This window comes from Myotis daubentonii, chromosome 12 (assembly GCF_963259705.1).
Source record: "Myotis daubentonii chromosome 12, mMyoDau2.1, whole genome shotgun sequence".
NCBI classification, from domain to species: domain Eukaryota; kingdom Metazoa; phylum Chordata; class Mammalia; order Chiroptera; family Vespertilionidae; genus Myotis; species Myotis daubentonii.
Window position 1 is genome coordinate 12,736,974 of NC_081851.1, and position 20,947 is coordinate 12,757,920.

General features: G+C 49.5%; 1 protein-coding gene across 1 annotated transcript in view; it reads left to right on the forward strand.

Annotated features, from left to right (window-relative positions):
- Positions 1–13,460: 13,460 nt before the first annotated feature.
- The window catches only part of LOC132213896 (protein Daple-like), a 48,790-nt gene continuing 41,303 nt past the window's right edge, over positions 13,461–20,947 (forward strand). The window contains 7 exon segments of the mRNA XM_059660777.1: positions 13,461–13,544; positions 14,561–14,701; positions 15,138–15,256; positions 15,956–16,037; positions 16,351–16,387; positions 16,390–16,493; positions 18,177–18,230. Of these exon segments, the coding sequence (XP_059516760.1) occupies positions 13,461–13,544; positions 14,561–14,701; positions 15,138–15,256; positions 15,956–16,037; positions 16,351–16,387; positions 16,390–16,493; positions 18,177–18,230 (621 nt within the window).

Below are 20,947 nucleotides of genomic sequence, written 5' to 3' on the forward strand. Positions count from 1 at the left end.
ATGGGCAAAGACATGCATACACATCTCCACTAAGAAGATAAATGAGTGGCTAATAAGCACAAGAGAAGATGCTCAACATCGTAAGTCATTAAGAAAATGCAAATTAAAACCCCTTCACACCCACTGGCATGGCTACATTCAGAGACCAACAATACCGGAACTTGTCAAGGAGAAGGAAACTGCATCCCTCAGACGTGGCTGGTGGGAATGGAAACAGTCTGGCAATTCCTTAAATAGTTAAATGTGAATTTATCATTTGACCCAACCATTCTACTCCTAACAATCTCTCCAAGGAAAAAGAAATCACATATGTCCACACACAGACCTTAGCTCCAGTGTTCATAGCGCAGTAACTCACAATGTCAAAAAGTGGGAACAGAGCAGATGTCCATCAACTGTTGAGGGATAAACCACACGCAGTGCATCTGCACCATGAACAATGGCACAGAGATGACTACAGCATCACAGGCGCCACACACGGGGCCCAGCAAACATTGTGCTGGTGAGAGAAGCGGGCCACAAAAACTGCATTTCGCTTCTGTAATCTGTCCAGGAAAGGCAACCCCACAAAGGCCAGAAGCCTGCGGAGCGGCTGCCCGAGGCTGGGAACGGAATAAGACTGACTGCAAACCACATCCGAGGGATCTTCTTAAGATGAGAGGAATTTAAACCTGGATTGTGGTGATGGGTGCACAACTCTCTTCATTTACTAAAATCCATAAATCCATTTAATTGCATGCTTAAACATGTCAATTTTATTGCATGCAAGCAAATTATGGTATTGAAATACAGCTAATTAAGCAGCAAGAAAGATTGAGAGAGAAGGAGGGAGGGAGGGAAGGGGAGAGAGAGAGAGAGAGAGAGAGAGAGAGAGAGAGAGAGAGAGAGAGAGAGAGAGAGAGAGAGGAGCAGCCCTACCTTTATTTACACAGAATCTATGGAGTATACACTTACCATGACTGCAGCTGGGACTCTACTATAAAGCACAAGAACTTCTGCCTACATCAGTCAGATGTAATGAACACTTTTGAGGACTTGAATTTTTCTCTCTGCCATAGATACATTAAAGAAATAGCTGTCAGCATTGGTTCAAAAATCTACTATTAAAAGTCATAGAAAATATTCTGCAAGAAACCTAACAACTCAACTCCATGGGCCAAACAATAACCTTGGAGACCTCAAAACACTTCTAGGATTTGAATTTTATGATCTCTGAGATTACTTTCACTTTGATTCTGAGTCCACTCCACAGCTTTTTTGGGGGTTGGGGGAAGGAAAATCCAAATAAATTGAATTAACATCACTGGACTTTTTCTTTTACTTCCATATTATGCTAGTCACCTACTGCTAAAGTAATGCATACTTTAATTCTATCCCTACAAGGGTCAAGGGACTCAGATGGCTCATAACATATCTCTCTCTCTCTCTCTCTCTCTCTCTCTCTCTCTCTCTCTCAACTAGGTTCTACTTTCTCACTCATTTTAAAACCATGCCACTAATGCCCAAAAATTTCTTCCTGGAGTGGTGCAGAAGACCAGACACCTGTAACAGGGTTATGCAATATATTCAACATACCAAGATGGTCTTTAAAGACAGGGTTTTTTTTTTTTATTTTATACTAGAGGCCTAGTACATGAAATTCATTCATGGGTAGGGTCCCAAGGCAATCAGGGCCGATCTGCGGGGTGACCAGTAGGGCAATTGGGGGCCCCCACTGGCACCCACCTTGGCTGGCCTTAGGCCTGAGGGCTGAGGGCAGCTCCTGTGTTGAGTGCCTGCTCCCTGGTAGTCAGTGCGTGTCATAGCGACTGGTCATTCCACTGGTCATTCTGCTGTTAGGTCGATTTGCATTTTAGGCTTTTATTATTTAGGATGTGAGTACCAACACAGAGAAGCTACATCAGCACTGTATTCCCATCTCTCCTCCCCTGCAACCACCCCCTAAGAGCATGCATTTGCCTGCTGTGTCACAGCTCAAACCCTGCCTCTGTGTGTGATAAGCACCACCTCCTTTCTCCCCAGGCTAATCTGTCCACCGTCAGTCCCTCTCCCAGAATTTCCAATGCTTTCCCTGCTGTGGGTGTGGCTCCTTAAAACCTACTCTCTCAATTAAGACAAAGGTCTCAAAATATAAAGGTGGGCTGACTATTATTTTTTAAAAACTTATTGTTGAAAGTATTACATATATCCCTTTTTTTCCACATTGACCCCTTATAGCCCACCCCTGCCCCCCACCCCAGGCCTCCACCACCCTATTGTCTGTGTCCATGGGTTATGCATATATGAATATAAGTTTTTGGCTAATCCCTTCCCACCCACCCATCCACTCCCACCCCTTCTGACATTCCACAGTCTGTTCCATGCTCCTGTGTCTCTGGATCTATTTGGATGGTCTATTAGATGACAGGGAGGACTCATTGAAAATTGGCGGGTATGACAAGGATGTGTGGTAGGTGAGGAACTGCCCTCACTTTTTAAAGACACACGGAGGTATTTGGTCATTAAGACACATTTTCTTTAAGTAGGTCAGCATACACTAACTCGCCCTTGACCCAGACCTCCGTCCGGCAAGTTGTGTATCCTCACTGCCAAAGGCAGTCTCCTTAACACAGCCTCTATGTCCATGTTCACTTTCCTTGGCCCATTTACTTCCTCCTCCCACTCCCCTCCACCACCTGCTCCCCACGTGTTCTAGCCAAGGTCACTGTGCAACCCATCAGAAGGGGGGGGTCCGCTCTCCATTCTCAGGCCTCAGGACTGCAGAAGGAGGGTGACTTCCCTGAAGCCTCATCCACAAGGAAGCAGAGATTGGAAAACATTGTTAGAAATTACGATGTCCATTCTTAGTTGAGATGGAGGAGAATGGACTCAGTCGCACATTGCTGAAGGGGGTGTAAATTCCCTCTCTAGAAAAGTCTGGTAGAATCTATACATGCACACACATGTATGAAAGAAGAAACACATATATATTTATGTAAAAATCTGGAATAATACCCACACATAAAAACTATTAACATTGGTGAATATGAAGGAGAGGGATTATAGAGAGGACAGGGAAAATTAACTGTTTGTATATCTTCTTGTTAAGTTTTACTTTTTGCAGTGATTGTACATTATTTTTATAATGTAAAAAATATTGTAATTGAACATAAAACATTCTGATCCTGTACTATCAATAACTTAAATAATATTATCAACACCATCATACTTCTTTCCATTTTAAAAAAATTGAGATATAATTGACATATGGCATTATATTAGTTTTGGGTATACAACTTAATGATTTTATATTGCATATATTGCAAACGATCACCACAATAAGTCTAGTTAATATCCATTACCACACAGTTATACTTTTTTTCTTGTGGAAAATACCATAATTCTTAAATCATCAGTTTATTCATTCACTAATTCACCCCATGGGCTCTGCATCCCGTCCATCCATATTCAATGATGCCTGACATATGCTACATTATAGGGCACAGCAGCGAACAAAACGGAGCCAGACACCCCCTTCAAGGTCTACAAGGTAGAACAGGTATTAAACTGGTAAAGCATATGAACAGATTGTGATGAGGCCACAGAATAAAAACAGGGGATCCTGTGAGAAAATCCTAGGGTGCCTATGAAGCTGCTTGGACCGTGTGACCAGGAAAGTCACTCTGAGAAGAACACGCATAAACTGGGACCCAAAGGTTGAGATGTAACCAGGAGTTGGCCAAGAGCTGAGAGGAGCATGGCCCACTGCTCAGGGGGGACTGGCTGTAAGGAGCATCTGTTTGAGGTGCACAAGGGATCAGAAGGTCAGCGTGTCTGGAGTCCCCTGAGCAAGGGCAGGCAGAGTGAGAGGAGGTCAGAGAGGGCGGGATCCCTCAGAGCTATGTGAGCCAGGCAGGAGTTTGGCTCTGGTTGTGAAGGACACAGAAAAGGGTGTCACTCCCAGAGGACTGCCAGGACGGAAGTTATGTTATGAGGCAGGTGCCAGTGACACAGCCCCCAACTCTGAGGGCCCCAGCCAAGTGGTGGGGACATCTGAGCAAGTCACTGTGGTGTGGCGCTGACAGAGGTCGAGGACACAACCCCTTGTATCCTGAGGCACATCCCCATCGCGTGCCCGCCACCACTTTGAGCCCAGCACCATGGCACAGATGTCCTTCATTGCACATTATTAGAAGATAAACCTTCCCTCAGTCCTCTGTCCTGGTGTTTCTCACACGGAGCAATGACTTACAGTTTGAAACTATGAATACAAGATTTTATTAAAGAGCAGATCTTTCTTTCACCTTTGTACCACAGTCAGGCATTTCTCTAGCCTTCTGAAATCCAATAGTTGTTCTGGCCAAAGACCAAAGTGCCCGGCTGTGGGACAAGTTGGTCACCCCCAAGTGCCCCTACTGTGTGCTAGGCAGCGTGAGAAAGTACAGAGAGAAAGTGAAATGTAACCCTTTTCCTGGAGACATTACCAGAATGGGGGGTGGTATTTTTGATGCCCAAGTGCCTTTATCTTTTCATTGCTGTGTATGTGACCGACCCTCACCATCCACAGGCACCCATCTCATGGCAAGGAAGGGGGTGGTTTTCTTACCTGGGCAAGAGGAATGTGTGTGGTTAGGACTCTGAGAGCAGAAAAGAAGGAAACACATTTGGAATTCAGCTTTTGAGTGCTAACACAGAATTAACAAGGCAGAATTTTGCAAGTCATACCTTATTAAGATGTGAAATAGACATTCCCTAAGTGCCCGTTACCAGAGGAGAAGCCAGACCCGCCTGACTTGAAGTGAGAGCCTAGCTCTGCATTCACTGCCATCAGGGGACCAGGCTTCTGAGAGTGGACACACTGTGGCCGCGTTTCCGGGGCTGCGGTCCTCCGGCCAGCAGGGGGCGCAACGCCGGCCCTCCCTGATCCCTGCTCTCCCCAGGAAGCTCCGCCCCTCCCTGCTGCCTGCTCTCCCCAGGAAGTCCCGCCCCTTCCTGCTCCCAGCTTTCCCCAGGAAGTCCCGCCCCTGCAGGAAGGTGGAGTCCCTGTCTCTGGAAGATGGTGGCTTTCCAGTGCTCATGGCCTCAGGAAGCGCGAGGCAGGCATGGGCTGGAGCACAGAAGGCGGCGGTCCGGGTCCTGGAGCCCTGGAGCTGCTAAGCCCGCGGTGAGGAGTCCGTGCTGGTGCCTTCGGGGCCAGCCCTGTGGCGGAGCAGCGCCCATTGCAGGAGGTGCGTTCCCTCCCCCAGAAGGTGGCCAGGGCTGGGCAGAGCAGGGCAGGCCAGGCTTGGCCCTCCCGGCGGGGGCACCAGCTGCGTAGGGAGGCGCCTTCTAAGGTCGGGGTTCCCTCCCTCCTCACCTTGCCAGGCCCACTGCTCCCTGCAGGGTGTGATGGAGCCCTGGCCTTCCTCGAGCCCGTGTGGATCCAGTTTCCCAGCCCCCCCCCCCCCCCCGTGTCAGACTGGGACCCCCCACAGCCACACGGTTCTGACCAGGACAGGATTGCAGGGAGATGCGGGGACAGCCATGGGCCTGACCACCTAGCAGGTCAGTTCACTGATGGGAACACGGGAAGTTATGGCCACTCCTCACTTCACCTTCACTCATGGCGTGAAGGGCACCAGCAATGACGGTTCCAGGGAAGCCATTGCGGCGCCTCAGCCCAGGGCAGCCCCTGAAGCCTGTGCCCAGCGAGGAGCTCTCCCGACGCTGCGCCCATGGAACTCCAGTTCTGTGGGGCCAGGAAGGGCCTCCCGGGAAGAGAGGGGCACGAAGCCCTTGGCGCCAGTCACTGAGTGGCCCTTGAGTCACTTAAAAATAAAACCAGGTCTCTGCTGATTTGTGTTAAAATCCCATCGAATGAATGTCTGTGCTTAAATAACTTAAGTAACATAAACGGCATTGCTATTTTTAAATGCTATATTAAGTTATATTTTATTTTGAAGACATCAAATGAATTTAAAATTTGAGAAAATTTGATATAATAAAATAATCCCATTCGTGTGTTCAAAACATCCAACCTGAGTGGCTTTTATGAATAATTTTTTTCTTGATATCTAAAGAATTCTAATTTCTCTTTTTTAAGTTATATTTGAACATAATATAGTGGCACTTCAGGTTTATCTTTAGTGAAGGGGCTCAAATGGGGAGTTTATAGGTTACATTTATTTATTAACTAAAGAATATTCCAAGTCTATAGGAGCTGGCCTCTGTGAAGTCATCGTACCATCCTGCCCATTGGTGTTTAGTGTTTGCATTTTGTCAGTGACACATGTATATCCTGTTGAGCTCACCTGCACCCACACTTTAGCCCTCACTAATCTGCTCTCCCCCCATTTTCTTTTTCCGGCTTTTGTTCCCCAATGTTCAAACCTTTCCCATCAAGTGTCTGAGTGGCTGGTCACACCTGCTAGTTGTCCGGCACAGCTGTGTTCCTCCAGGTCTAGGTCTCACTTCCTGACTGGACCGTTGACATCCATCCAAGTCATCCTACTTCTACCTCTTCCTCCTCCAGTCTCAGCCTGCATTTCAGAATGAGTGCTGTTAGATATGCATTGTTGTGCAGCGTTACAGACAGAGATGCGTTTGAACACTTCTAACAGTGCTATTTTGCCAGGGGACCAGATGGCTGCTGGCCAAAGCACACCACCTTGTAGGAGACGAGGGGGTGTACTTACAGGGGAGATTTGAGAGCTGTGGCAGATCGCTCTGTGCTTCATTCACCAGTCCATGCTGTTGTGCATCAATACTGTACACTCAGACTGGTTTGCAAAGATTATGCCCTGTCGAAGTGTACACCCTATCATATGTATATCTATGTGTTAATTTTAATATATTTTTGTTGACTTCAGAGAGAAAGGGAGAGGGAGATAGAAACATCAATGATGAGAAAGAATACCTGATGGGTTACCTCCTACATGCCCCCTATTGGCAATTGAGCCAGAAACCCTGGGCATGTGCCCTGACTGTAATTGAACTGTGACCTCCTGGTTTATAGTGGAATGTTCAACCACTGAGCGACACTGGCCCGACTTATGCATTAATTTTTCAAGTACTGACTCTTTAAACATAAACATCTAATTTTGTTGAAAAGAAGGATCCCTGAGAGTAACTTGCCAGCATGATTGTCAAGTGTGTGCTTGCAAGGTTCATTGTTCCTGTACTGGGACCTCCCCAGTCACAAAGCTGACTGGCAGCCATATCTGAGTTTCCATCAGCGTGGCTCTCACTGTTTTCTCCACCCTGGTTATTCCCTGAGACCTCACCACATCCAATTTGCAGCCCTACCCAAGCTGGTTGTAGCCAATTTTCCATATGAGTGGCCTATCCTGGCTCAGGCTTCAGACTTTGCTAGAATCTCAAACAAGCAGCAGCTGGCATCGAACCTATCAATAAAAGGCCGAAGACACTGCACTAGCACCAGCCTGTTTTGCTTTACAGCTGGGTCTTGCCTGGACACTTCGTAGCCCAAAACAAATAGCAGCCATCTGCAGATCTCTCTGTAGCTGCTGCTAGGTGGCCCCAGGCAGTGGCTGACTTTGCACCTCCTGGAGGCCCCAAAGCTAATGAATCTGGAGGACAGCTTCATATCATAACAGATTACAGCTCTGCACACCCACAAGCAACACACTCAAGGAGCTGGCTCAGTGAGCACCAAAGCCCCACTGAAACAAGTACTGTTCCATATGGGTGTCTCCTGCACAGAAGCTCTTCCATTTGGGATGCAGCTGGTCCTCACAGCCCATCAGCCTGGAAATCAATTCCTCCCAGTGATAGCAATAGCAGTCAATTCTCAACTACAACAAGACTGTGCACACAGCCCACACAGGAGCACACCTAGAATGCCCTCTCATGTGACTGGGGAGTCTGAGCCACTAGGCCCTACAGGAAACCTAATATACAAGTTATCTCTACCAATTCCAGGAGACATAGTAGTTCTACCTAATACATAGAAACAAACACAGATACAGGGAAGCTGCCAAAGTACAGAGACAATGAAACATGTCACAAATGAAAAAAATGGAAGTAAGCAAACTCCTGGAGACAGTGTTCAAAAAAATAGTTCTAAGGTCACTCAAAGATCTTAATGAGAGTTTCAAGGGACTTAATGAGAGCTTTAAGGGAATTAATGAGAGATTCAAGGGACTTATTAAGACTTTCAAGGATCTCGGTGAGAATGCCAAAGACATAAAAATAGGACTAGTGAGAAATTAAGCATATACTAACTGAAATAAAGAATAATTTACAGGAATTCAACAGTAGAATAGAGGATTCTGAGAATCAAATAAATGATTTGGAGCATGAGGAAGCAAAGGGCACCTAATAAGAAGAACAAAAGGGAAAAGAATAAAAAGGTATGAAGATAATGTAAGGAGCCTCTGGGACAACTTCCAGTGTACCAACATTCCCATTATGGGGGTTCTAGAAGGAGAAGAAAGAGAGAGCAATATCTTGAAAACCTATTTGAATATATAATGACAGAAAACGTCCCCCACATGGTGAAAGAAATAGTCTTACAAGTTCAGGAAACACAGTAAGTCCCAAACAGGATGAATCCAAAGAGGTCCACATCGTAATTAAAATGCCAACCATTAAAGAAAAAGAGAGGATTTTAAAAGCAGCAAGAGAAAAGCAATTAGTTACCTACAAGGGAGTACTCATATGACTGTCAGCTGATTTCTCAACAGAAACTTTGCAGGCCAGAAGGGAGTGGCAAGAAATTACGAAAGTGATGAATAGCAAGAACCTATAACCAAGGTTACTCTACCCAGCAAAGCTATCATTTAGAATTGAACATCAGATAAAGAGCTTCACAGACAAGAAAAAGCTAAAGGTCTTCATCCCCACCAAGCCAGTATTACATGAAATGTTGAAGGGTATTCTTAAAGAAGAAGAAGAAGAGGCAGAAGAAAAAAAGAAAAAAATATGAACAACAAAATGGCAATAAATACATATCTATAAGAAATTGAATTTAAAAATCAAAATAAATGAACAAGAAATCTAATGAACAAAATAAACTGATGAATAAAATAGAATCAGAGGCATGGAAACAGAACAGACTGACAAATCTCAGAGGAAAGGAGTGAGAGGGGTATGGGAAGATATTAAGGAAAAGTCTTATATGCATATATGCATTACCTAAGGACACAGAGAATAGGGTGGTGAAGGTCTGGAGTGGGGTGGGATCTGGGTGGATGGGGGCCCTGGAAGGCAAAGGGGGGCATCTGTAGTGCTCTCAGCAATAAAGATTTTCCTAAAAAAAAAAAAAGGATATTTAGATGTGCCCTGACTGTAATCAAACTGAGACCTCCTGGTGTCATAGGTAGATGCTAATAAATATATTAAAAATACTTAATTATGATATATACATATATAAATAAAAATAAAATATGGTCTGTGTTTCATTTATTTCTTTTTAGGTGCTACAATAAATAGCAATCACAATAGAATTAGCTATGTTATCCTAGTCTTTTTATATCATCCTATCTAATAAAAGGCTAATATGCAAATTGACCTAATGACAGAAAGACCAAGCTAGGATGCTGTGACACGCACTAACCACCAGGGGGCAAATGCTCAACACAGGAGCTGCCCTCTGGTGGTCAGTGGGCTCCCACAGGTGGAGCAGCTCAGCCAGAAGCCTGGCTCACAGCTGGCGAGTGCAGAGGCAGTGGCAGTGGCAGGAGCCCGCCTTTGCAGCAAAGCTAAGGATGTCCAGCTGCCCACAGGGAGCCCCAGACTGTTAGAGGGTGCAGGCCTGGCTCAGGCCTCTAGTAGTTCATAAAATATGACCTACAAAATTTCCTATCTCCCACCAGAAACTGTTGCCTGTCATACCTTTTCGATTTGTTGTGTTTGTTCTGTGGCACTACTGAACACATGGCACCAGGTACTGTCAGAGGCGGAGATTCAGGACATGACAAGTTATGTTCTGTTTTTGACACATCTTTATATATCGCTATAAACTGTAAAATAAGAATCCTATTTAATAACTTAGGTAGAGTTTTCAACAGAGTCCTCTTTCGGGTGTTGCCTTGTCTTTACCTTTTCTCTCCTTTGCTTTGTATACATGAACACATTATGGTCTCTAGGGTTGTGAGGGAAAAGATGATAGAAAGGTTAGGACATTCTGGATTTCCCTTTTTTCAAGGTTTACTGCTGAGGATCATCTTTTGTTTTATAGAGTAACACTTTGTTAAAGGAAACTTCAAAAGCAACTAATTCTTCATATAATAATTTTTACGTTATCTCCATGAAAAGAATCTGTATCTTGAGCAAAGCACCACTGGTAACTCTATATAAAACCAAAATCATTCATTTTCTGTTGCATGGGGCCTGCTCTTTTAGGACTCAGCTGAGCCACAGCACAGTGCAGAGGAGTCACTGAATGCGCAGACTGTCCACTGCTCCTGTCTGAGTCGCGCTTGATGATTTTGGACAGCGCTTTTTGGCATTATTGATTTTTGTTAGAAAAATACACGGGACATATAGTTGGCTGTGTCACCTTAGGTTGATATTTGCTTTGTAAGAGGGCATTGAAAAAGGAATCTTTCCTATTTTTCATTTCCAATTGTGCTTTTAACTTTGTAGACATACTGGAGACTTTGTTGATTATCTCTCCCACAGAAATAATCATTGTAACACTCCTTGGAGAAAGAAAATCCAAGATAGTCTCTGTTTTCCTAAGCCCTCTAAAGCAACAGTCACCAACCAGTGGCCCACAGACCACTGGTGGTCCGTGAGGTCCAAAAGGTTGGCAACTGCTGCTCTAAAGAGCTCAATTTTTTCCTTCCCACTTTCTTTGTATTTGCAAAATGAAGGCTGGGAAGAGGCTTTCTAAGTAATTATGTTATAAAATCTAGGTCACATATTTTTATATCATGAATGAAAGGGTACACACCTGTCCAGTTCTTTATCTTTTTAAAAAAGTATATATTTTATGGATATTACAAAGAGGAAGGGAAAGGGACAGAGAGTTAGAAACATCGATGAGAGAAAAACATCAACCAGCCGCCTCCTGCACGTCCCCTACTGGGGATCGGGCCTACGACCAAGATATATGCCCTTGACTGGAATCTAACCAGAGAGGGATGCTTTAGTCCGCAGGCCGACTTCCATCCACTGAGCCAAACCAGTTAGGGCTGTCCAGTTGTTAACACTTTTGCTTTATTAATAACTTTCTCCAAGTAAGGGATTCTGACTTTTTTGTTTCTCACCTCCCCTCTTCCTCATTCTCTTGCAAAATCCCACATGTACAGTCCACATATCTTAAGTGTAGAGATGTTTGCTAATGACTCATCATGTGTTTAAAGACTATTATTCAAATTTCCACAACTATGAATCTGATTGTAGAGCTGTATCTATTGATTTCCAATCCAACGGCAGAACGTTCTGAGGGTCTGACTCAGATGGCAGTAAAACTGCTTGTATAAATAAAATAATTGAATTGTTGGTTTAGTTCGAGTCAAGGTATTCTCTGAAACTACTGGGAATTTTGATAGGAATTTATAACTATTAAAATTTGGAAATTACTTTCTAAGTTTTCTAAGATTTAATAGAACCATTTTCTTTTCATCCTAACCCGAGGATATGCTTATTGATTTTAGAGGGGAGGGGGAAGAGATAGAGAGACAGAGGTGGAGAGAGAGAGAGAGAGAGAGAATCATTTAGGTAAGAGAGCAACATTGATCGGTTGCCTCCCATATACACCCTGACTGGGGATTGAACCCACAACCTAGGTATATGGCCTGACTGGAATCAAACCCACAACCTTTCAGTGTATGGAATGATGCTCCAGCCAACTGAGCCATAGCAGCCAGGGCATGGAACCGGTTTTCAGGATAGAAAACCTTATATTACTCCTAGAATTTCTGCATACCTGAGGTCCAAAGTTCAGCTAAGTCAGTGGGAGTTGATGGAACACCTGGAGGCCTTTGAGTTGATTGAATGAGCTATAATGTGTGCAACGTGCTCATCACTGTGCCTGGCTTGCACTCACTCTTGTGGTTTCAGTCTGCCTGACCCTGTTTTCTATGTCACCGTTATGTGTTTTCTTTAAAACAGTTCTAGTCCCATAAATTGTGCTGCATTTCTCTGAAACCTTGGCCCTGAAATTTGGAAGCAGAGAGTTTAAAATTTTAGTATCCAGTTAATATCTCATTGGCATAAGCTCATATAATCAACCATTATTCAAATCCTGATTTGCATAATTATTAAAGAAATTCATCAAGAATCTCTAAGTTATATGTAATTTGCTGTGTTCTCAGTTCAGGTAACTACATTTATAAATTTGTTTCCTATTTCGGTCACATTTTGTTTTGCATTATTTTAAATCTCATCATGCTTCCCACAAATGAAGGCTGTTAGACTTTTGGTAGGTTTTATAAGAGGAATTGATTTAGGTGAGTATGAAAAAATAACACCTGCAGGTGGGCTTTTTTTTTCATTTTTGTTCTTTGACTTTAGGGAATTTGTAATATTTATTGGAGCTGGATAGTTACTAAAAATGCTAACTGGTACTTTGTCCCCCCTCTATCATAAGTCCAAAGATTTCATTTACTTAAAAAATTAAATTTATTTTAAATCAAAATAAATTTTTTAGTTAACCAAAATAAAACGATTACTAGTTTAGAAAATAATTAAAACACTTCTAGTTCATTGATTGACAACCTAGATGTTTAAATTTGTTCTGACATACCTGCATATCTGTTCTCTAAATGTCTTTCTTGCATGTGCTAGTTTAATGCTCCTTGTACAGAAAGCTATGCGCAGGCTCTTTTTGTTAAAATATTTCCCAAATATGCAGCTTTATTTTGTTCATTTTTCTTTCCTCTAAATTACTTACTAGTTAATATTCTATCAAATCGTTTTGTAGGCAGCTGACTGGTGGGTTTAGGTGTTGTAATGTATGAACTACTAACTGGAGGGTCTCCGTTCACTGTGATGGGAAAGAGAACTCCCAAGCTGAGCTACTAGGTCAGACTTAATAAAACGAATGGCTACTTCAAAGGAACTGATCAAATTTCTGCAATTTGGCTGATGGAAAAAATAATTAAAAATGGAGATTGGCAAATTTATGTTGAAGTGGTTAATTTACATTTATAAGTACATAGGATATAGACATAGACCTTTTATATTTCCTCATATTTTATGTGCCCAGAATGATTTTAAATTTCATAGGGAGTGTGTCATAATTTTTGTGTATTCCAAAGCACTTAGCATTGGCCGGGAGCTGCCACAGCCTCTGACCCAGCTGTGTTCCCTGCTAGAGCCCTTTGGAATATGGGTCCCAGAGCAGTTAGGAATACAGGCTCAAGAGCCGTTTAGAACTTGGGGCAAAGAGCCTTTTTCGAATGTGGTGCAAACAGCAGTTTAGAATGTGGGGTGATGAGCCATTTGGAATGTGGGGTGAGTAGCCGTTGGCACTGCTTGGCGCAGAGCTGGTGGGCACAGAGACGGTGGGCCCAGAGCCTGTGTGCATAGCGATGGACGGTGGACACAGCCTCAGGATGGACGTTACTGTACGAGAGCTCATGGAGCTCTTTCTGCAGAGCACGCTGGTGGCGGGGGTGAGTGCACCTGCCTCCCTGTCCCATTGCGGGTGCCCTGGCTCCTCTCCCGCCCCCCTGGGGTCTCCACAGACCCCACCCTCCTGGACCCTAGCAGTCCTGGGACTCAGGGCTCTTCACAGGTTTCCAAACTGGGGGCGGGGGTCCTGGCCTGGGAACCTGAGGGGTTTCCTACTCTGGAGCCCATGCACTAGGTGCAGGACCCCCTGGCGCTTCCAGCCCTGGACTGAGATGAGTTCACTGCTCCTGCCAGGGGGCTAGGCTGCGGGTCCAGGCTCTAGATGTTTTCGCTCAGTGGTTAGAGTGTTGGGCTGCCGACCAAAGGGTCACAGGTTTGATTCCCCGTCAAGGGCATGTCCCTGGGTTGAAGGAGGTGATGTCGGCAGGTGGAGGAGAGGCTGCCCAGTGAGGATGAGGCCATGGGCCTGCGCTCACACCCGGCAGAAAGGGGAACCAGGTGGTCCTGTGTGGCCTGTGGGGATGAGATACAGGCTCTCCTGAGAAGTATTTCAGGTTATGAATGGTTTCCTCAAAATATAAGATTGTCATGGACCCAACCTTCTGACATAAGCGCTCTGATATTTTGCCATCTTCGGGTTAGATTTTATTTGCAGAATAAGATGCCATCCCTCCTGACCCTCCCCTCCCAGGCTTACCCTCTTTGTGTGACACATGGATGGTGTGCGACTGAAATCCCTGGGACAGTTGAGGGAGCTCCCACGCTGGGAGGAGTGCTGTCTGGTGGGAAGTCAGTGTCCTCCTTGAGCTAGTGTGACAGCAGCAGTGGTGTGTGAGGAAAGAGCTGGGCTGCAGACTGTGGCTGCACTTGCTGAGGAGCCTGCCCGCCCCCACAGGAACTTGGTGGCTGAGGGTTAATAATGTCAGTGAGGTGGGTCAGCTGTGGGAGAGTGGGCCTAGGTCCCAGGGGGCGTGGCCTTGGGAGGTGGGTGCTCTCGGGGACCCCAGCGCTGCTCCCTGCCCGGCCTCCACAGCACCTTACCCTTGTGTGCCCTCAGGTGACCCGCCACCAGGAGACCCTGTTTAACTTGCAGAGGTTGGAGGTCCCAGACATGGCCCTGGAGGAGCTGGAGTTTCTCTCCAGCAACATGACCTGTCGCCTCAGGAGGCTCTTAATTGAGCAAGACAGTTACAGGGAGGTGTGTTTGCTGGTGGCTCAACAGCCTGGGGGACGGTGGGGAGGGGCCTGGGTCCGGGGCCCTAGTTATGGCTGCGCTCCTCATCCTGACTTACTCTCAAGCCTGCACACTGTCTGTCCTCCTGGCCCATTTCTGAGGGGGCAGGGCGTGGGCACTTTCCCTGCAGGGCCCAGTCCCCTGAGACACCTGTGTGAGGACAGAGGTTGAGCTTGGGGAGCCTGATCCATGCCCTCGGCCCTTCTGTCTCACTAAACATATCCTCGCTTCTTAAAAACTCCCCACCTTCTCCTGCCTCCCTCCTGGCTTTGCAGTCGCGGCTGCCATCTTCTCTTTTACTTTCTTCTGTCTTTTCGTCATTCTTCACCACGTTCTAGTGCAGGCACTGTGCCGGGCACAGGAGCACGCTGGTGAGACCCCTCTGTCTGCCCTCCTGTAGCTGGTCGTGACCATGACCCAGGAGTGGAACACCAGCAGCCGCCCCAGCGAGGACACGCAGCCCCTGGCCGTGGAGCTGGCGGACACCAAGGCCACGCTACGCGGAGTCAGGCAGGAGCTGTGAGTCCCCCAGTGACCCGGTCTTTCCGCTATTGTGCCCTGTGTCACCCCCCGTTGCTGGCACATGTGGTTCACTGCCATGCGGTGCAGCAAACGGGGCAGCTCTCACAGTGCCCTGGGGTGACGGGGCTCTGCTGTGAGCTGGGTCCCTGTTGGGCCCTGGGCTATCCCGCTCCCTCCCCTCCCGGGGCCTGCACAGCAGGGTTCTGCTGGGTCTGTAGGGTTCCGGCCAGTCCAGACCTGGCAGACTCAGAGCAGCAGCCTGCCGCTCAGCCTCGGGCCCAGTGTGGGTGCTCTTGGCTGGAGGGAGGATGTGTCTCTCCCATCCCGTCCGGTGGGCCTGCTCCCCCTTTCCTGCACCTGGTGATGGCACCATGCCCACTTCCTGGGAAGCTGCCCCCTTCACCTCCCTGCCAGGGGGCCTCCCTGCCTGCCTGACTGTGGAGGGAGCAGTGGCTCTGGGGGCTCCTTCCCTGTCCGCACCCCCAGAGTAAAGCTCAGGTGTGTGGTGTAGTCTGAGAGCTTCAGTGACAACTTAAAGCTCACCTTGGACTCCAGAGCGTTATTGCAGCCCCACGTGCAGACGCCCTCCTCACGCCTAGAAGCCAGGACCCCCTCCTTCCCCGCTGTGGTCTCCCAGGTGGTGGGCTTTCCGGGTGCTTCTGAGGAGCCCTCACCACGTGTTCTCATCGCCCGCAGGGAGGAGAAGACGAAGCAGCTGGCGGACGCCAGGCATCAGTTGTACCAGCTGGTGCTGGTGCTGCAGGAGGCCCGGCGCAATGTGAGCAGGAGGCCTATCGTGTGGGCCGGGGGTGGGGGGCTGGGACGCCCCAGTCACCGGGGCCCCAGGTCCAGGAACGTGACCTGGGACACCTCTGCCTCCCGCTCAAAGCAGTGCTGCCTGAGAGCCAGTTGTCCTGGGAGCTTCTGGGGGGTGACATGCTGCAGTGACAGCATGTGGGGCCCCCACACAGGGGCCTACACATGGACCAGCTTGGCCGCCCCTGGCTTCTCCTGGGGCTGCAGGGACTTGGGCCTTTCCCCAGCCCTGAGGGTGCCCTGAGCCAGGTCCCCTGCCTTTGCCCACCTCCCCGAACATGGAGTTGGCAGCCAGCGCCCAGGCTGCTCCTGCCCCCTCCCTGAGGTGGACTCCCTGAGGGAGAAGGTGAGGCATGTGGAGAGGCTGTAGATGGAGGCGATGGGCCTCAGGCAGAAGGAGAAAGACATAGACTTCTATGCAGCCATATGGAAGTGACCCCAGCAGGGTCAGGCAGCCCGCGGGCACTTGTTTCCTCGTAGAGGGGAGAGGGGCCGTGATGCCTCCCCAGTTGGCCCTCTCCCTGCACCCCAGACTGTCTGCCAGTCCCCTGGGCTCCCTCTGGTAGTGGAAGGAATAGGATTCGGATTGTGGCTGAAAGGCCCTGATTCTTCTAGGACTTGTCCTTCTCCTCCTTCATGCTATAGTGATGACTTTCTATTCACTGATCTTTTTCTTTAAGACTCCTTGTAATCTCTATGGCTAAATCTTACCAGGACTGTTTCCTCATCTATAAAACAGAGATAACTGTACTAGTCCGTGAGGTTTATACAATGAAAGAGGTAAAAAACCTGGTATTTGGGCAAGTCCCATATGAAGCTCTCCGTGGTGTAGCCTACTCAGATCCCGAGGTTATGGGCCTGTTCAGGGGAGGGTGTCAGGGCTGAGGGGGTATGGAGACCAAGACCCAGGCAGGGTTACTGATGCTCTGACCATGCACCCAGCTGCCTCATGTGAGCAGTGGGTTCAGGACCCTCTCTTCCAGTCTTGTTTGCTCCTCCCACCTACTCAGGGAATGGTTGTTCCCGCAGGAATGTTGGTGGCTCACTGCTCTGCCCCCTGGGGAGAAGGCACCCTGGGTGCTGTGCCCAAGCAGCCCGGCCCAGGACGGGTGGGGGTGGGAGGCCAGCTCTCGGCTTTGTCCTGGAAATGGTCCCCTGGCCCTACTGGTGATGAAGGGCATCAATCTGCAACACAGACAGGTGTGGGGCACGGGCACCCTCACTCACAGGTAGGAGGGTTGCGGAAGGTCATGTGCAAGCTTCCCCAGGCTGCCGCCTCCGCAGCCTCCTGCACACGGGGAACCTAAGGCAGGCCCACATCTCAGCCAACACTCTGCCCCGTGGATGGGGGTGGGTTTCAGGGCTCAGCCTCTGTCTCCGTGTCTTTTCCGGGCCTGTCCAAGCAGCCTCGCTCAGTCATGCAGACGCAGTGACTGAAGGCCTGTGTGGCGCCAAGCCCTGCGCCAGGAGCAGGGGATCTAACACAAAGCGAGACTCGCTCCTGGCACTGGGGAGCTTCTGGGCTTTTGCAGGGTTTCCTGTGGGAACCCCTGTTCCGTGTTCTCAAGGTGCGTGCCTCTGGATAACAGCAGCAACATTTTTAATATCCTATTTAATAAGAGCCTAATATGCAAATTGTCCCCTTGGATGGGAGTTCCACAGGGAGGCCAGGAGTCCGACTGCTTGCTATGACATGTGCTGACCACCAGGGGACGGCGTGGAACATTGCTGGCATTGGCAATGCGCTGTGACCTCTTGCTGGCTAACCAGGAGCGGGGGTGACAGGGATGGAAGTGCTGTAAGAATGCGAGCTCGTTCTCACTCCCCCTGCAACCCTCCCCCAGGACGCCAGGGCTCGCCCGCCAGGGAAGCCCCTGAGCTCAGGTGCTGGGTGCCCAGGAGGAGCCCACCCTGCACCCGCACAACCTCTTTAAGGTGAGCCAGGCCACAGCAGCCGGGACCACAGGGGCTTGTGGGGCTCCTGGTGGGTTCGAGCAGGAGCTGGTCTGCAAGGCCGGCCAGGAGAGAGCGTGCTGCCCGCCGTGCTTCCGGGGGACACCACTGGGTGGACCAGAGGCCTACACTGCTCTCCGGCCCACAGTGTCTGGCCTTGCTCACCACATCTCCGTATGGAGACTTGGGCACCATGACTCAGGTATGGGGGGGGAGGGGGGTGCATAGAGGCCAGGGGCCCAGAGGTCAGCTGTGACCTGCCCTTCCACACCAGGCGCTCACCCTTCAATCTCCGGCCAGGCCTAGGGACCAACCCAGCAGGAATTTCATGCACCGGGCCTCTAGTCAATTAATCATTTTGCTGTGAAACTAGTAATGTCTTACACTTTCCATTAGTAAATGAATTACAAGAGAAATAGAGAGGTCCATGGAGACCAGGCCACATAGAGGATGAGTCACACTGTTCTCCAAGGCCCATGTGCCAGGGTCCAGGGAGCAGAGAGGACAGAGCTTGCACCCACATGCTTACACAAAAGGGGTGCCAACAGCCCTGCTGGCTGTGCGCAGCCTCCCTTCAGCCCTGCTGGGCCAGGTTTCCTGTGTGCAGCTCGAGCCCCTGAGGGCAGGGGCAGAGCCTGTCTGACTGCATGCCTGGGCCTGGCACACACAAGTCACTTGGTAGTGACCTCACAGGCCAAGTAAAAACACATCTCAGCATGAAAAGACTTGCAACCTGGGGAGAAGGACGGAGGAATCAGAGGTGTTGTCTCCTTCGGACGGTGACAGTGTCGGGTGTGATGGGCAGCAGAGCAGAGAGCCAAACACGACTGTCACGCGGACACCCACCACTCGGGGCCCTCCTATGGGTGTAGGGGGAGCCACAAACGGCCCGGGTGGCCGTCCAGTGTCGCCACTGAGAAACATAAAAGGGGAGGGTGTCAGTGCCACAACCTGAGGAGACAGGCCTGGGCGCCCCTAGGCACAGCTGGGAAGTGGGGGTGCACCAGGGGATCCTTGACTTCCGTCTGCAAACGCTCATCCCACCTCTGCTGCCAGGGCCCGGGGTGGAGGACAGAGGCAGAGAGAGAGTGCCTGGAAGGTCCCGCTGGTCCCATGCTTTGTCCTTGGCTGAAATTCCCGCTTCCAGAGCGCAGACGTGCGGGTGCCTTGAGGGTCCTGAGCAGCTGAGGGCCAGCTGGGCCTGTCTCTGCCCCTCAGAGAGGGATGTGCACTGAGCTTCCTGGGCAGGGCTTGCTCCCAGAGGCGGCGGAGGCTCCGCAGGGGAGTCCCAGCTCTCACTCCACTTGCTGGGTGTGGAGCAAGCCTTGTCCCCATCCATCACAGAAGAGGTGGTCGAGGCACCTGTGAGCCCCTCGTGCCCTGGCACCGGGTGGCGTCGATAGGAACACGTTTCTAGTGAGCTTATAACGTGACGTTCTGTCCACAGATGGGGCCCCTGGATCCGATCGTGCAGGGAGGGGCAGGGCGGGTGGTGGCAAGGCAGGTAGGAGCTGGGTTTAAGATCGGGCCCCGGGGCAGGTGGTCTCACACTCTCTGCCTCCTCCAGGCCCAGCCTTTGCCACTTTAGGACTTGGGCACAGCTTCTCGGGGTCTGGTCTCTCACTTCTGCGGTGGTGGGGTGTGCAAAGCAGGTTTAGATGTTTCTGCTGCCTGATACATGGGGAAGGCTGACACCCCCAGAAAACTGAGGCCCATTGGAAGAATAGCTGTAAATCATTTCGTTCCATGCTGTACTCTGCTTCTGGACACTTGTCCATCCTGCCTTTCCCCAGGTCCTTCAGGGCCCAACTCACATGGCACCTCTGACTCCCCCTCATGGTATGATTCAGCTGACAAGTGTCTTTGAACACTTCTGGGGGCCCCATGCGAAGAGGAGTGGCATAGTCCTGCCCTGCAGGAATAGCCTTGCGGGGGGTGGGCTCACAGGCCAGTTCAGTGTTGCCTCATAGTGGGCACTCTGGGTGCCCAGCATCTGACTCAGTGGGTGGGATAGAGTGGAGTTGAAGTCCTCAGAGTGGGCAATTCCGGCTGGGTTTTGAAGGCTGAGTAGGAGTTGGTTGTAAGGATGACTGAGAGGCTGTGCTATGGGATCCTTCAGGGCCTGAGAATATGGTGAGACTGGTAAGTACTGGTGGGTAGACACAAGATGAGAATTCTGGGGGCAGTGGCCAAGGGGGGAGAGATGGACCTCCTTCCTGTAGAAGCCCCTCCATGAGCTCTGGCTCACAGCTCTGATAGTGGTTGGGGCTCCTTACCCACGCGGACTCCTTAAGGATAAGGTGCAAGGCTGCTGAGGGCAGTGAAGAAACAGGACTGGACCTCTCCTGCCTGAATACAAGCCCAGCTTCACCCCTGGCTGGCTTTGTGACTTGGGGTTCATTCCTTAATTGACCCAAGTCAGCCTCTTCGTGTGTAGGAAGGGACTGTCCCTGCCTCCCTCTGGGGGCTGTTGTGAAGAGTGAATGTGGCAGAGACAGAGAGCACCTAGTGCAGGGCCAGGAACAGGCAGGAAGGGGGCTGCGAGGTTAAGCCAGAGTCACTGACCAAACCCTTCCAGCTGCCAGGCTTTGACCAGAACCGTGTCCACTGGCGGTAGGTGCACGGTTTCCCCTCTACCGAGAATCCGGGGTTCTGGCCCGTGCGGGGAAATGAACACGTGATGGATAAACAGGAGCTACTGGCCTGCTCCCAGGTGTTAGAACCCGTGAGTGGGGCAAGCCTTGGAAAACAGCCCGCCAAGAGAAATGGGCATGTCCCCGTGGATGCGTGCTTGCAGACTCTGAGGGCATTCCGGGGAGACTCAGTCCCCCTGAGACTGAGTGGCGCTGGGAAGGCTTGTGGGGGTGGGGCGGGACCAGAGATGAGGGGGATGAGCTGAACTGTGTGTGCTGGGCACTG